This window comes from Ascidiella aspersa, chromosome 9, assembly GCF_963924565.1.
Source record: "Ascidiella aspersa chromosome 9, kaAscAspe10.2, whole genome shotgun sequence".
In the NCBI taxonomy this organism is placed as follows: Eukaryota; Metazoa; Chordata; class Ascidiacea; order Phlebobranchia; family Ascidiidae; genus Ascidiella; species Ascidiella aspersa.
In genome coordinates, this window is record NC_139455.1 from 19,199,943 (window position 1) to 19,216,661 (window position 16,719).

The window sequence follows — 16,719 nt, forward strand, 5'->3', positions numbered from 1 at the left end:
TTGCGGTTAAACAATTCGTAGAAAACAACATAGTGGTCTTCTTGGCGACCTGTTATTGAACAGAGCCAATGTCTCAAGGTCTAAGTCGAAACCAGAGGGATATTGTCAAACCAAAACAATTCAAGCAGAATTGATCTTAAAACTGTACTAAAAGTTGTTAAAAATGTGCTGACAATAATAGTTCTTTCCACCTACCAACATAAAATTTAAAAACCAAAGATAGTTGTTTAATTTGAGTAACTGAATTTATTTAAAAAAATTCAAATATAGTGGCTTTGTAGGCCGTGAGTAAAATACATTTTAGTAATTAGAAGTGACATTAAGAGTTGAAGCTGTTTTAATTAGGTATGTCCAAAAATATTGATTCAAATGCGATTCTATTTTAAAGGATAAATTTTCCGAAAAATAATTGGTTAACAGCTGGGGGTAAATGGCGTTTGTAACGCTAAAGCAAAAAAAATTGCCTTTGAACATTTGTGTTTCAATTTCATGTATTTTGCTTATTTGGTAAAAAAAGTAATGACGTCTTTTACTATCGGGGCAGATCGCTTTACCGGTACTTTTTATCCAAAATATCGTGTATGGGCATCGGAATAAACTGTCTTATATCTAACATCTGTTTAGTGATTGTCAGTTGCAATGACATCAAAACGCAATACCTTTGCGTTCACACTATTTATACGTGAAGACTTCAATCTAAGGCTTTAAAGTGTAAATTTCATGGAACTTCGCAAACCAACATTTCCGCTTACTTTCTGCTCAAGTTTTCGTATTTGTCCAGCAAGACTTCTGCATATTTGTCCAGCAAGGCTTCTAGCCGATATAATACACTTCATTATGGAATCTAAACTTTCCTTCTCCTGCAACTGTAACTGTGTTTTTTGTTAGACCCATATATATATATATTGTCAGGCGCGCTTGATAAATGTTCAACCGAAGTTCATAATGTAAACCCACTTTGTCTGAATTGAATTATCAGAGGCCTGTTGATAAGTCTCCTTTTGTAGCAGCTAAGTCTATTGAGCACTCTAAATAAGCTCACTGAGTGAGTTTAATCCGCCTTAGTACCAACTTACGCCTAATTGAGTCACGAACTTTCACGTTCACAGTTTCGAAAACACTTGCATAATTTAATATGTACATTTTTTTATTTAACTCATTCCAAATAATTTTCGTCATGGTTTTGATACAAATGGAAAGGTAATTTAAGTTGTCATTTCTGGCAGCTTATATCCTTTTTAAGCAAATCAAAACATGTGAAATTTCTGAGTTTATGGCAGCATGCATATTTTTTTTAAACTGTTTTTTTTTTTTTTTTTTTTTTTTTTTTTAAATTTAATCGGCATAAAATACCTTCATATATACATGTGTCACCGAGTTTGGGCAGTAAACTCAACCGTAGAAAATTTGAACAGAAAAATTGCCAAGTTTTGGCTAACCGTCGCCTTTGTTGATAAGGCAATTCAGATTAAAGAAGTTTGAATTGCGCACGATATGAAATATGTTATTTGCGCATAAAAGTAATACCAGTGCAGGCATCGTTAAACCAACACAGAGAAAATTTCGATAGGCAATATCGATTTTTATGAGTTTTTACGAGTTTTTCAATGGTTTAACTTGAAACAACCTAACAAAATCAAATTTATTCTAAAGTTCAAATTAATTCTAAAGTTCACGCGCCGTTTAGTTTTCTAAAGTAGCCGCTGTTTCCTTGATAATTTCCCAGCACTTTTCCACACTCTCGATGCTGCTTGAGCAACCGCCGGTCACAACGCGTACAAACATCTTTCCCTTGACCTTGGCCGGCGTCAGGAAAAGCCGACCGTCCTTGCAAATCACCTCGTGTAGTTTTTTGTTCAGAGCGTTGCATTCCTGTTGAATAAAGAGCGGAATTGTTTGTGAGAGCTTTGAAAACTGCCCCAAAAATAAGAAAAATTGTTCGCCATGCCCCTCTAAAAAGTATTTTTCTTCCTATAGCGTCTTTGCAATTTGGCCTTTATCTTAAAGAGCATGACAATAATTTTAAATAAAACAAGATAAATCGGAAATATATGTTTGGTGCGATTTTTACTTGTGTTCGGCGAAGTCATTAAGCTGGTAAGTTAACAATGCTATTCTTTTTATGTGCCGAGTTAGTCAAGTTTCCTTTAAAATAAAAGTTTTGCCCACTGAAACCAAATTAATGCAAAAAAAATGCGTGATTAACTTAACTTTAGTTGCGTAGTTAAATCCTTTATAACAGCTCTCTTGGTGACGTAACATGTGATTTTATATCTAAGTTTTCATCTTCCATACAAGACTCCTACAATTGACCCTGAATTGTGTTGTTGTCATGCTATTTTTATAGGAATCAGGAGCAATAGTAGCAACTCATGTTGTGTATTGAATCCGACCCGATAAAGCTTTCCCCCACGATTTGCAAACAGCAATTCTGAGCATACCTCCAAGCTACAGTCTTGCCTTATCATTCGAACGCACACGAGTCCGAGACTGACTGGAAAGGCCATCTCGAATCTCGGATCTTCGTTGACCAAAGCCTCCAGATGTTTTGCTTCCGTCACGCCTCGGCGAACGTACTCGCGCAAAGCCTTAACGCCGGTCATGCGGAACGCAAACCACAACTTGAGCGAACGGGTCCACCTGCCAAGAGGAATTTCCCAATGCTGAAGTAAAATAAAACCAGGTTTGTGTAAACGCGGTGACAATGGCTCTTCCGGCAAAATTTTATTTAAATGCCAACGTTTCGATTACATATTAGGGCAATTTTCTTCAGGGCAATATAATTGCAACTATAGTAGCGAAAAATACACGTATATTGGGAGGGCAACTGGAAGGGCTGGATAACGTCCCGCTTTTGAAAAAGATGTTGCTTCGAAATTTCCCAGTTAAAATGCCGGCATTTTTTTCTAATCACCAAAGACGCATTTTAAATAACCAACTTAAACATTCTTTGGTAAAAATTATAAGAAAACAGTTTTATTAACTGATTTGTGTCATTTGGCGTCTACATATCAACCATATTTCTAACATTTCAAATTCAGTGCAACATTGTTATGTAACTCAGTTATACTTTACCATGTAATCAATAACGCGACCCTGGTAAGAATGCTGCATGAAAAGAGAGTTCACGTACAACGCGTTATTCATATCCATGGTGTTGTCGACCCTACAACCGAAAATATGAAAATGACAATTACGTCGTGATGCACTGATAAGTAGGCTAATTGCCAATTGTCCAGGAGCCGCCGGCCAAGCAAGGACATGTACAATTCAGAAACACATATTGAAGCGCATTTATTCAAACTTAAAGTTATAAACCAAGCGATTTAACTCGTAGCGTATAGAATCTACGATTTTTGCCTTGTAAGTGATTGTCAAAAAATTTGCTATAGCTAGTTTTATAGCTCAAATTTTAAAATATATTTTTTCGTTTTTTTACGCTTTTAGTCGGAACTGAACAACCACTTTGTAAATAATGAAAGCATTGACTGCGAATCAAGAGCAGTTCATTTTTAAACCAAATTGCATACTTATTGTTATACATTACATTCGTTTAATTAAAATGTGAATCATCTCATCACAACAAATAAAATGTATGTTCTTGTTTGAGTTGCAACAGTGCGTAAATAAACCAGGCCAAGAATCTAGATTTAGTGAAAGTCAGATATAGCCTTTAAAGGGGTCTCACCATAAAACGCAGCAATCCCAGGATATCAATGTTATTTTGTGCGGGTTGCAGGCAAACGAAGTGGCGTACTAAAAATAACAAAGTTAGAAGGATAAATGAAGGATTTGCAAAATACCAGGACAAAAACTGTTGTCAGAGGACACAAATAGTGTGTGACTTTGCGAGATAAAAAAATCTTGGTTGGAAACAGTGTTTTGTTTTAAAGTAACCTAGCTAGCAATTAAGCCGAGTATTACCTCGATTCCTTTGGCGATATGGCGAAATTCCGGACAGAGCAGTGCACAACCCGCGTATGCAGCCTCCAGGTGCACCCAGATGCCGTACTCCTCACCTAAAAGAGAAATAAACAAATTGATGTTTACCACTTTAGGTTGGTCCGAATTAGGGCTGGTGTATTTAATGGTCCACAAACTCGGCAACTCATCAAAGATGAACGAATTGGAAGAAAATACGCGGTTATCATTAAAAAACATTATCAAGGGATTTCTTGGGAATACAAGGATAGAAAATTATGTCAAAATGGTTCAGAAGCTATTGGAAAGTTACACAGAACTCGGCTGCAACATGAACATCAAGAAGCCTTTTTTTGCATAGCCATCTTGCTTTCCCGGAACACCTTGGTGCAGTCAGCGATGAGCAAGGAGAACGATTCCTCCAAGATCTGAAGGTGATGGAGGAAAGATCAGGGAAATAGGGACTTACATATGCTGGCTGACTATTGCTGGAATATTAAGTGAGACTGCCCACAGCTTAAACATGACAGGAAAAGCTACCCCTACAAGCGTAATTGTTTGCCCTAAAACTCACATTTTATTTGTCCTGCAGAAGCAATATTCGTTAAAGGAACAGAATAAAGCTGTACAATTTTTTATTTGAAAACAATTGAGTTATTTTTGGTTACTTGTATTTTTTAGAGCGTTTTATACAATGAACGCAGATGTCTTAAATGTTGTACTTTTCATGGGTTCTGAAAAAAGTGGTGGGTACCTAGCTCAAAAACTTGACGTGATAGACAAAAAGTGATGTCATTTTTGGATTCAGCGCCCAATAGTTAGTCAAAAACAATTGTTAGATCGAAGTCAACAAAAATTGTGTTCCCCAGTGTTATAGAAGATAGAGCTGTAGGAAAAGTTGTAGGGAGAGTAGGAGTAAAAGTTGAAAAAAAAAAGTTGGTGAAAGATTTGGATAAAGATTTGTAGAAAGAGTCTGAAAAGGAGTCTCAGGGAAAGAGTTAGAGAAAGACTTGTGGGAAGAGTTGGAGGGAGAGTCGGACAAAGAGTTTGGGACACCGTAGAACAAAGATTATAGAAGATACAGCTGTAGGAAGAGTTGCAGAGAGAGTAGAAGTAAAAGTTGAAAAAAAAGGGTTGTGGGAAGAGTTAGAGGAGGAAGATTTGTAGAAAAAGTCTGAAAAGAAGTCTCGGGGAAAGAATTAGAGAAAGAGTTATAGGAAGAGTTGGAGGGAAAGTCGGAGGAAGATTCGGAAAAAAATTATAGAACGAGTCAGGGAGTTAAGGGAAAGAGTGGAGAAAGAGCAGGGAGTTAAGAAAAGGAGTTGAAGAAAGGGCTGAGAGTTAAGGAAAGAGTTACAGAAAGAGTTTGAGGAAGAGTTTAAGGAATGGTTAGGGTTAGGGGAGAAGAATTAACGCAGAGTTGTGGGAAGACTCGGAGGAGAAGAGTTAGAGGGAAAGAGTTAGAGGAGAACAGTTAGAAGAAGAGGCACAATTTATGCCCACATTACCTATCTAAAATTTTAGTATGTCGATTTAAGGTATATTGTACAAAAAATGCTTGCGCCCCGTCCCAAGTTTTTGGTGAAATACAGTTTAAGTTTGAATGGTTATACCCAACCGGAACCTTCGTGTTTTCTGTATCGCTAGGTTTATGCACTTACATATCGGTCCGATTTCGCTGAGATTGTCATAAGAGCAGCAAGCCGTTGTGCCTATAGGAACGCATACCTGCAAAATTAATGTAACTTTATATGAATTAAAACAAAAAAAATTTAGGCTCAAAACAAACAAAAAAATATTCGCAGGACACACTTTAAACAAAACAACACTTTTATAACTTATCAAACGCCCTTGACAAGACAACTTTAAATGCCAAATATTTTCGATAGATAGTATGCTGTGGTGACAGTGGCCATTTTTACATGTTTAATTAATCGTTTTAAGTAATTAACGAATAACAAAAACATGCGCCCCTTTATTATTTCTTGTCTAATTATCAAAATTGTCATAACGCATCCTTACCAAAAACATCCTGTTGTATATTTATAAAATATTTTATGATTTGTCACTTTTTTACGCCTTTTACCAAACACTCGCTGTCATTCTGAGAACAAAGCATTCGGCTGTTTCACACATGATAAATGTTATATCGTGACACATACTTCCGTAACAGATAAAAGTATTTCACTTGTGTGAACGCGTTATTGTTAAAGTTCCCGGCTGCCAAAAAGGTACCGGGTTATAAATCATTTCCGCTTTCTCGTGTCGCCTTCTCTCTTTCATGCAAACTTTCAACTTGTATATGCGAAACTTATATCAATATATATCCAGTCTAGTCGTGTCAAGACAGCGAGTGGTTGTGCTTGCCGGCATTAGCCGGTTTGCCCACAATAGCCAACACAAACTGTGTGGAATTGTAATCAGACAACAGCAAAAACTTATTGAAGCAATAGCGAGGTTGATTGCCGAGGCAAATTAGTTTAATGAGACTTGCAATAAAAACACGCATGCTTCAATGCATTTAAGTCCACATGCTTACTTGTGTGCGTGTTTGTAATACAAATCAGTTATTTTTTAACTGCGTTTAAAACTGCTTTCAAAAGTAGTTTTTTAAACACGGCTAATATAAAGTTACTTGTGTAATTTCTTCTTCAAACGTAATGCTTTTTCGAACTAACTGTTGATAGACGAAAGAATGGGTACAAGAGGGGGTTAAAGATGAGAGCGCTTATCCCGTTAACTTACAAATATCGGAATCTTTCCATCCTTTATGTCCTCCTCTAATGCTCGGCGTAGGGTATTCCCCCTCATGGATACCTGGTCATCGGTCTCCAGTGTCCGAAGTTGCACCATGGCCACCAGGGCTTTAAAGATAAATTAAGTTCTTCGTCAAAAACCTTAGGGCTGGTTTCGAAATGGAAATCGTTTTTTTTATCCAAAACCATGTATAAACTAGGCCGTATTTTTAAATAAGTTTGTCAAAATTTACACTTTAGGTTAAAATTTGTCACCATCATTTCAAGTCATAATCGTTCACAAAATTAACAAAAACTGCAGTAAGCGTTTTGAAGTTTAAAATTATATTAAATTACATCCAACAACATTTTGACTGTTTTATATATTTATAAGAACAATGTACGGTATATACACCAGGCCCAGGGGTTCCCATCCTTTTTTACATCGTTGCCCCCTTTAAAAAAATTGAGAAATCAATGGCCCCCCTATTTTTTTGCAACCTTTGTCATAATGAATATCCAAGACACTGTGCTGCTTTGTCTTCAGAAGTAACATTGTTTAAAAACCCACATTCACAACGATATGTTCATGGGAAAGGCAATAGCAATGGCATGACCATTTCATTAAGCTTAGGGTATGAATTGCTTAGTTTTGCCCAAAATGTGGTCAAACTATCTTTTTCAAAGCTCAGTCGGGTTGCTGTCTCTTCTTGCAGCTTCAAGAGTTATTTAAATTTAAATTGAAAAAGCCTCATGGCTCGCTAGGGGGCCATGGCCCACAGGTTGGGAAGCCCTGGTATACACGATCCGGCAGAATTAACCACGCAGGCCTAGTTTACAGCATTAGTTTAAGCTCAAATTTTGTTTTTGCTTTAGGAAATATGTTACAGTGTATGCTGTGTCTTTTTTCGGTTATAATTTGCAATTATCCTATTTTCTGTTATATACATTTTCTAAGTCTTGCTACGTTGCTAGCCAATTTAAAAAAATCGTAATCCACAACAATTTCTGTCGATTTGAACTGCTGTTCGTTGAAAACGTAGCCTATATACACGCTAAACCAATTAAGACCTAGAAAAGTAACTCTCTTAGTAACGTTAAATTGAGTCATTTTCAACAAATAACAGGCCTCAACAAGCCTAATTAGCTAAAAATCGTCATTGACAAAGCAAGTATAATTGCCATTTAAAGTGCATTAAATTAAGGCCAATGTTTTGATTGATTCCAAATTGTTTGACCTAAATTTATTGAATTACAAATGACTTGGGGATTTAGGTATTTAGTGCACGTAAGTATTATAAGGTCAAGCATTGCGCTGTTGTTCAGCGAGGAATCCCGTCTACTGCAACCTGCTCTCTCCACACAGAAATGTGCGTATTCTGAAGTGTAGACCACCATTCTTGAAAGAACGTCGTATGTGGACCAACTCGGATGCTTCTTAAGTTGCGCCTGCATCACTTTGCTGCGAGCGGCCAGCAACGTCATCAGCATTGCGTCACTAGCAGTTCCTGGGATTTTAATAAAATATGATTTTGCCCGGTGATTCGGTAATGGTCGAAAGTTTTAGAAAACTCCTCATGAGATACGTTCCATTGATTACCGCATTTTCGCTATGGTACTTACTGAAAAACCTGAATATATTGAGGTATAGCCTTACGATAATTTCGCTCTGTTGTCCACTGTAATGCCACCACGGTATTGAACCAAACACATCAATCGTGCACAACGTTGTTCAGTATTTGATTTTCTTGGAATGAACACGAGCAAATAGTCTCAATAAGCTTAGCAGTGGAGCAAAATGCTAAATTAATCATTAAAACGGAGCCCCAGTGAGCAACTCGCTTACACTGTTTAAACGTTTTAAATAACAACGATATATATAGGCATATACGGGAACTCCCACATGACCTACAAAGCAGCAATATCTAAATCAGAATAGTCTAAAATAACATAGCGTTAAACACAACATAATAATAAAGTCAAATACGCAGTAACAAGCAGGACAGAATAAGGTCTAAAATCGTTTAAAAAAGATCCAAATCTGTCCGATTAAGTCCTAAATTTATCGAAATAAGGCCTAAAAGTCTAGGGAGGGTGTATGGGACAACGTGTTGTCTGGCACCTACCGTTTTGGTGTTGACTTCTGGGCGCCGCTGTTTTGCCGTTTAGAACTTAATATTCCGACGTGTTTAGGACTATTCCGATTGAGACGTTATTACGGCTATTAGTGTATAAGTCCCATTTTAGTTTTATTTGGAACTGTGTTTTATTCCCACGTTGATGATGTTCTAATTTCGGTCGTATGGCTGGAGTAGATGCGTGTTATTTTTAGTTACTAAGAATTTTATTGGCTGAAATTAAATCCTTAATTTATGTCTTACTCTGAATGCCTCCACCACCAGGTCCTATTCCATTGTGGAGGAATTTTTTAGGGAGATCCATCGCCTTCGCGAACCAATCCATCATTACAGTTTCTAGCTCTGTGCTGGACGGACTTGATTGCTGAAAAGCATATTTAGCCACATATTTGACGGCATTGGTTTTTCTTACTAAATTAATCTATCAAATAGAGTTGAAAAGGAAAACGGGCTTTAATTAGAGATGTTCGATAATTGATATGTCATTCCGATACCAATACCCGATATTTCAGCAAAAAGTATCGCGATATGATCCGATACCAAATGAGTATTACTATGGTAGAAAACTCTACGTTGGACCACAAAGCATAGCTGTTACATATTAATTTGGTATCGGATCGGCACCGATACCACCCTAGTATCGGACGAGTACCGATACTACCACATGGCATCGTGTATCGGCTGCGATCCGATAGTATCGCCCAAGTCGCAATAACTCATAACAGAACATAACTAATGTCGGTATCGGACAGGGGTAGATCCAGGATTTTTCGGGGATGAGTGCATGAATTTATTTAGAGATGACGTCACAAAGTTGCGTCATACCATAACACCATAAAACCAATATTCCTATAAGACATTCGCTAACGATCTCGTGCGCAAATATGCCTCGAAAATTAGTCTAATTGCAGAAAGAATTTTGCGCATATTTGATTTAAATTGGTTTAAATTGTTAAATTAAGACTTACCGCATTAATTGCGTTTGTCTTATTTCAAACTTGGAAAGCTATTACTTACGATACAAAAGCATTATTACAATTTAGCATCAAATGAACGTTACCCAGTTAAAACTGGCGCTGCTTACGCCTTCCGACAGAATATCGCCCAGAAATGAGGCGTAACTAAAGCCCATCGGAAAGAAACCTCTAAAGTCGGACGACAGCCAGTGTGTAGCGCCTTTCATAAACACCCGATCGAAATCTTTGAGCACTTCGCTCCATTTCTCGTTGCCATCCTCCGGCGCTTCAGTCGGAATAAGGGGCCGAAGAAATCCTAAAAGAATTATTGCACAAGAAGAAAATCAGAAAAAGCTTTCAAAAAATGATTTCATTTTATCGCCTGCAAATTAATGCGACGTAAAAATCTATCAAATAAAGTTTAATTGGTTACATCCAACCCAATAACCAGGGCGACTGCAAAATTAGGGGCTTACTTTACACGCAACAATGTTGTTCTCCATATTCATTCAATGTTTAGGTAGTTTGTCCTACGTATAATTATTTGAAACCCTGAAAAATCGATTCCATTAACGCCTTAAATTTGTTTTCAACAGTAACATCACGTTTTGTCATTTTCCATTCACCTCACGCTGACAACTTAAGGGATTTGATAAGTAAAATGGTTAACTGCCTTTCTAACACTGTACTGTTTCGGAGGAACCCACATTTCAGAAGTTATCATATAGTTATAATTAAATTAATAAACAAAAAACTATTTTATTAATTTCATCGAGAAGACAGCACTTTGTCATAAAAATGAATTCATTCAAGGCAGTATGGACTAAATATTTTTTGAAGTAAAAAGATAGTAGGCCTATTCGCCGATCGGTCGTTTACTTGATTTTTTTGATCATCCTATACTCGAGAAATATGATTATCTGTTACATTTTAATAAACATAAAAATAAAAAAATGAAAAACAATGATTTTACCACTCACGGCTGATGGAAAAAAATGTACCTGGCTCCACGTCAGGAAGGGGACGCTTGTATTTTACTTCGTCGTGATATTTGATAATATAGTCGATAGCTTGTCTGGCGGCCTGGCGAAATTCCTCGTGGCTGATACCTCTGGTTGATATGACTTCGTCCGTTGAATGAAGTTTGTTTGATGACATCTCCCTTTTTTTTCTTTTTTTTTAAAGCTTGTTTAAGTATACTGGGCAGTTTGGTTAAAGTGAGTATAAAAATATTTTATTTTGTAATTTTAATAAATCAATAATTGCATTGGAAAAAATGGCATTGATTTGCAACCTAAACTCAAACCCTTTTTTTCAAACTTTCTAATTCGCAGCAAACAGTTGTTAAATATAATTTTTGTGATTTGTTAACGGAATTTAAGGTCGTGAAATATTTGTGTCCAGAAAATAAACACACATTCAGCAACGAGTCTCTAAAAAAAAGAAATGCCACTTTACTGTTATAATAACTTGTTATGACGACCTGATATGCCACTGGTCTGCAGAAAATTTTGCAGCTAATATGAAGGCATTCATGTTGGCCGTTGATTGATAGCTGTTATAGAAAAACTATGCATAGGCCAATTTGCATTTTAATCTCTACCATTTTTTCTCCGAATTGAATAGACAAACTTGTATAGGCTACATTGGTGGTTCAAAAAGATTTGTTCCTATTGAAATTGCTCGGATGTTGACTTTACCCTAGACCATTTGGTCTACCTTTAGTCAGCTTTTTTTTACCCTTCAGAAATCGCTTATTATTATGGTATATGGTACAGAAAAACAAAAAAACTTTCCAAGCTACTTAAATATTCTTAAATAATGCAAAAGTCGTGATGCGTTGGATCTCAGTTTAAATATCATACCATCAAGACTTTCTATGCGTAAAAGACGTCATATAACTTTTTTATTTTAACCTTCCCTACTACATTCTTCAGCAGTTTTACACAAAATATAATCCTTATTTCATCTACACTGCGCCTTATGAAATAATTACCTTCAATAATTAGTTGTTCTTAGGCGACCCCGTGTGCAAATAAACAGATGTTGGTGTTTGATATTTTGTTAGGCTCGACAAAAAAATGACTGGGAAATCAGGCATTTAACACAAGAATTAACAAAACAGGAAATTCTAGATAAAATAATTGACGAAAACACGGCCAGCGGTATGCAGACAGCTTGAATGTGACACACAGCCAGACGGCGTTTGGCATGGCCGCTGCTTGAAGATTTACCCAGTAGGCCCAGTGTTTTTTTTAAGGTGTTTTGTTGGTCAAATTTCTCCAGCGGTTTCCCAAAAGTAGGCTATTTTGCAAAAAAATGTAAGTCAAGTACCAAAAGACAATAAATAAGGTTTGCGTCAACAAATAAGTTTTACGTCAGTCGTTGACTAAATGTAAACTTTGAACTATTAAAATAGAAAAACTCGACCGATTATTGAGCATGACTCAACAAAAATATAAAAATGTAAAGGTAAGCAAATTGTATAAGCACAATAATTGAAATAAAGGTCTCAATTTTTTTCAACAACAAAAAATGTTTATTGAAAATACTATCGGTTTTAAGTCAAGTTTAAGTTAAGTTATTTATCGAGCAGATAAAGCGTCCCGAGACTGATGTTAGGTACTTTCACCTACTAAATAAAAAATTGTAACATGCGTAAAGCCTGTTTAAATATATTAGTTGTTTGTAAAAAACAAAACTCAATGTCAAGATTTAGCATTGAATGAATATTGTACTGCGAATACAATTTAATGCGAATACAATTTTAAACGTCTAAAACTATTCGACATACTGCGAATACAATCCAAATGCAGGTGTTCAGTTAATTGGATCTCAAAAGTTACCTAGAGCATGTGTTAGCCAGGGCCACGGAGTCCTATTCGGAAATACATCAATATTGATTCCGACCTACTAATCCCGAGTCCCACTCCTTTGAAATTAACCGATTACGATTGCTTGATTCAAATAAATGGACTGCTTGATTCAAATAAATACAGAGGCGATTCCAAACTATAGGTAAACATGTGCCGACAAAATCAACTCTGATATGGATAACATATATAGCTTACAGTTCTTTTCTAAAGGGTCTAAAGGTCATGAAGTGAAATTTAAACGAGGCGTCCTAACGATATTTTTTTTTTTTTTTTTTTTTTTTTTTTTTTAATACAAAAGCTATATAATACAAAGATGTTATCAATTTCTTGTAAAGAACGCATTTTGATCGTTCAAGTTGCAAAACTTTTATTATCTCACTGGTAGTTGTTAAAAAAACTGCTTCAGTATACTATTATTTAATATTTGAAGAAGGCTCATGCCAAAAACGTTAAGAACCACCGTCATATAAGAAGAAACACTTTTATATTATAACCTTTATTTGTTTTCATTTTATTGACAATTTTTCGTATAAAGCAGGTGAAATTAATTTCCGCGCTTGACTTCCCGAGTTTGTGCAAAGCTGTTTGTGATCTGACAGCTAAAATTTAAACTATATCTTTATTTTATAAAACTGTTTTTTTTTTTAAGAAAAAGCTAACAGTATTATGAAATGAATTTATTTTCAGGCTGATGGCTAAGTTTACAAATAAAAAAATGCATTAATAAAATATCCACCAGACACATATATTTCTTGCTGAAATATAAAAATAATTAAAGTACACGTCGGCGTAAAAATATGCTTTTATGGTATACTCATTTCATTATTGCGGTTTTGTTTTTAAAATGACGGTTTTTGAAATGAAATGAGGCCGCAACAATATTGCCTATTTTCCCAAGTCCTTAACACCTGTTCTGGATTATCCCTGTGAAACGATCTGAACCAGTGCGCATAAGCACAAATGGAGGGTCGGGAACCTACGGCCCGCGGGCCTGACCCGGCCCGCCAGTGTAAATCATCCGGCACGCGACCTCTTTTTCAAACTGGATATAAGGTCATGCGTCATGTTTTAAAAAATTTTAACATAACAAAAAAGCAAAAAAATTCGCGCTTCCCGCAAATCAAGTCCACCTTTCGTTTGAGCGAGTCTTCTCATACCAAAAGGCTGTGCGCATGAAAACTATAAGTGGAAACTATTCGTAGCATGGAACTCTCTTAAATGAATTTTTTTTCAACTTAATCTATATAATCTTTTCTCTGATGCATTCCGTCCTTTATGATAAACATATAAAAAAAAAAGAATTGACAAGTACATAAATTATTTTGGGTGTACGCAGTGCATCACGTCTTCTTGTAAATTAAAAGGTTTGCCAATTTAAACCAAACAAAAGCTTTCTTCGCGCTTCACGCGTTGTTATTTTTTTTAGTATAAATTAGACCCTTTTTCCATTGCATGAAACATTTAGATCCGACCCTGTTTAAAAGTGCTTTAAACTCACGCTTTCTATAACAAAATTGTAATGGAAACTTATTACGGCACGCGGGAAATTGCTATATGCTTGCACTAATGTAATGTTTAGGTGATCAATCAAGACACAAATGTTACATGTTAATGCTAAACCTGCCTGCAAAACGACATCTACAAATGGAGTGCTTGTCATTTTGATGTAACGGGTTATCGCTAAAGGAAGCAACCGCTCGCGATATATACCGTGGTGTCACCATACGAAATATCTTTGCTCAGACGTACACGACATACCAAGGTTTAAAAGTTTTATTTCAAACAAGGATAAAATGTAAAAAAGTATGTTTTGAATGTCATTGCTGTTCCCCATATTTGCGATCAATTTAAACACAATGTCTTCAATATCGCAAGTATTGCTTCCGGAACTGTGACCGACAGTAGTGTTTCCAGATGTGCAACCAAGCGACAACCTCGCTCTCATCTTTTTGGGTGAGTGGACCAATGGGGGTGCGACGCCAAAGCTGGCGAACATCATCTTTGCTGGTTATCAGAGGCAAGTCGTCGTCGGGAAAAAAGGCCTCTGAATCTAAGTCGAAGTTGCCGTAATCGTCTATCTGTGAATACAAACGGGCATTATTTTGAAGTGTGTAAGATGAAATGAAACTCTAATAAATAATAATAATTTTAACATGTTTATTTCCTAACTGGCGTGTTTTGCGCCTGACACACATGGGACAAGTTGGTGAGGTTCAGCCAGCTCTTTGATTTCATCCAGAAGATCAACCTCTTCCTAGATTCTCTTCCGCATCCTTGTCTGCTTTCTCATCTTGCCGACGACCGAGGATGAGGTGCAGCGATGCTCAGGGTCATTCTGGATCCAGTTTTTCCCTAGTTAGGGTTTTATCCATCTTAGCAATCCAATCTTCGTGTTTCTGCCTATCCTTGCGTGGCTTTTCGCGAAAAGTTGAAGACGCATTTGGCATCGGAGCCGCTCTTTTCGGGGGAAAAGTTTAAAGCGCGTCCGCCAAATCTTCCTGTAATGAGATTTCAGCTTCAAAAGGTACTTCTGGTCGTTGCGGTTGGCTCGGTCTATGTAGTTTGGACTGTTTATTTTCAGGCAATCTGCGGCTGATGGGTGCCCCTAGTTTAAGGCGGAGCTAACCTTGCCTGGCGACTTAATGCCAGTTGAGGGCCTCAATTTAGAACGGGTAGCAATAGGTTTGTGAGTGGGTGCTGTTATGGAATTGGAGCTACTAACTTGTACGACGTGTTTCTCGAGGCTGTTTTGGGGCCCGCAGGTTCGACTGAGATCCAACTTTTGTTGTTGTATTACCAGTCGTTTGTCGCAAATTTGGACTCATGGAAACAGTGTCCTCTTTTGTATTTTTGTAATTTGTCTCGCGCCTTTCGCTGTGCGTCTAATTTAGCCTGCTCGGCTAGCTCCTCTTTATAATACCTCTGCCAATCTACCTCTGTAGGGGATTGGCGGGAGTGTTCCTCCTTAGGTATTTTGTTAATGGCTTTTATAATGTCTTTATCGGTAAATTTGGGGATTTTAACGAAAGGATGTTTTCTCCTAGACCATGGGTTCTCAACCGGTGGGCCATGACCCACTGGTGGGCCACAGAGCATTTGGAAATCTGTAAAGTTGGTGAAAATTTTAGTTTTATTTGTTTAATTCTTTAGTTCGTTTTACAGTGCACTCTCAAGTTTCGCTTTGACAGTTGCGTTATGTGTAGGTCAGGGGTCGGCAACCTTTCGTACGCAGTGTGCCAGATTATGAATAATGTCAAAATATTAACAACTCGCGTGCCCAACATTTTTCTATGCTGCGGAGTTGGTTTTCATCGCGTCCCGAGTCCGACTCAGCCTTTGTATTTCACCAATTTACGTAACTAAAATAAGGTGGATATTCCGCAATCCACTCATAGGGTCATGGAAAATATGCCACGAGGATATGCTATTCCACCTTAACAATTTACAGTTTGCTGCCTAAATCAGTTTCGAAATTTGGTACTTCGCATGCCGCACACGTCGGACTCGGGTAGTTTTACCTGGTCTTACTCGAGTCCCGAGTTCGATTCAGCAGCCCTGCTGTGATCTGACATCTATTTTACGTATCTTATTTTAAATATACTTCGATGCTTTTTAAGCTGATAGCCTGATACCTAGAAAACTATCAGTTTCGCTTTACTGTTGGTTTCTCAGTCGCACAAAAACACTCGTGCTTACTTTTAATGTAGAACAGTGATTCTCAACCTTTTTTGCTTACGGACCGGTAAAATATTAAAAAAAATTTTGCGGACCGATGGACCTTCAAAAATTTAAATCAACCCAAAATGTAATTATCACAAAAGTATACAACTTAAAAGCAAATAACGAAAACTTGTAATGGAAAATTTGCTGCAGTCTTATTGATATCACACGTGTTATACGTGGTTCTGTTGAAGTTTTTCACATACAACTGGTCTTAAAGTTTAAGACTTAAACAAGTTGTAGCTTACTTTTAACAGTTGGGCACAACACTTCCAGCATTGTGACGTACGATAAAGTCCAAAGTAGACCATTAACTCTATGTTACGTCACAATGCTGCAAATTTCGGAACATAAGTTCTAAATTTGATGGACA

The 16,719-nt window shown here is 36.9% G+C and overlaps 1 protein-coding gene across 1 annotated transcript; it reads right to left on the bottom strand.

Moving 5' to 3' along the window:
* Positions 1–1,332: 1,332 nt before the first annotated feature.
* LOC146133448 (aromatic-L-amino-acid decarboxylase-like) lies at positions 1,333–10,933 on the bottom strand. Its single transcript, XM_083397358.1, has 11 exons — positions 10,752–10,933; positions 9,855–10,066; positions 9,038–9,158; positions 8,006–8,164; positions 6,667–6,785; positions 5,583–5,649; positions 3,925–4,019; positions 3,689–3,756; positions 3,076–3,166; positions 2,442–2,663; positions 1,333–1,872 (listed from the first exon to the last, which is right to left on the bottom strand). The coding sequence occupies exons 1-11, from the start codon at positions 10,906–10,908 to the stop codon at positions 1,684–1,686; spliced, it is 1,500 nt and encodes a 499-aa protein (XP_083253484.1). The 5' UTR covers positions 10,909–10,933; the 3' UTR covers positions 1,333–1,683.
* Positions 10,934–16,719: the final 5,786 nt, after the last annotated feature.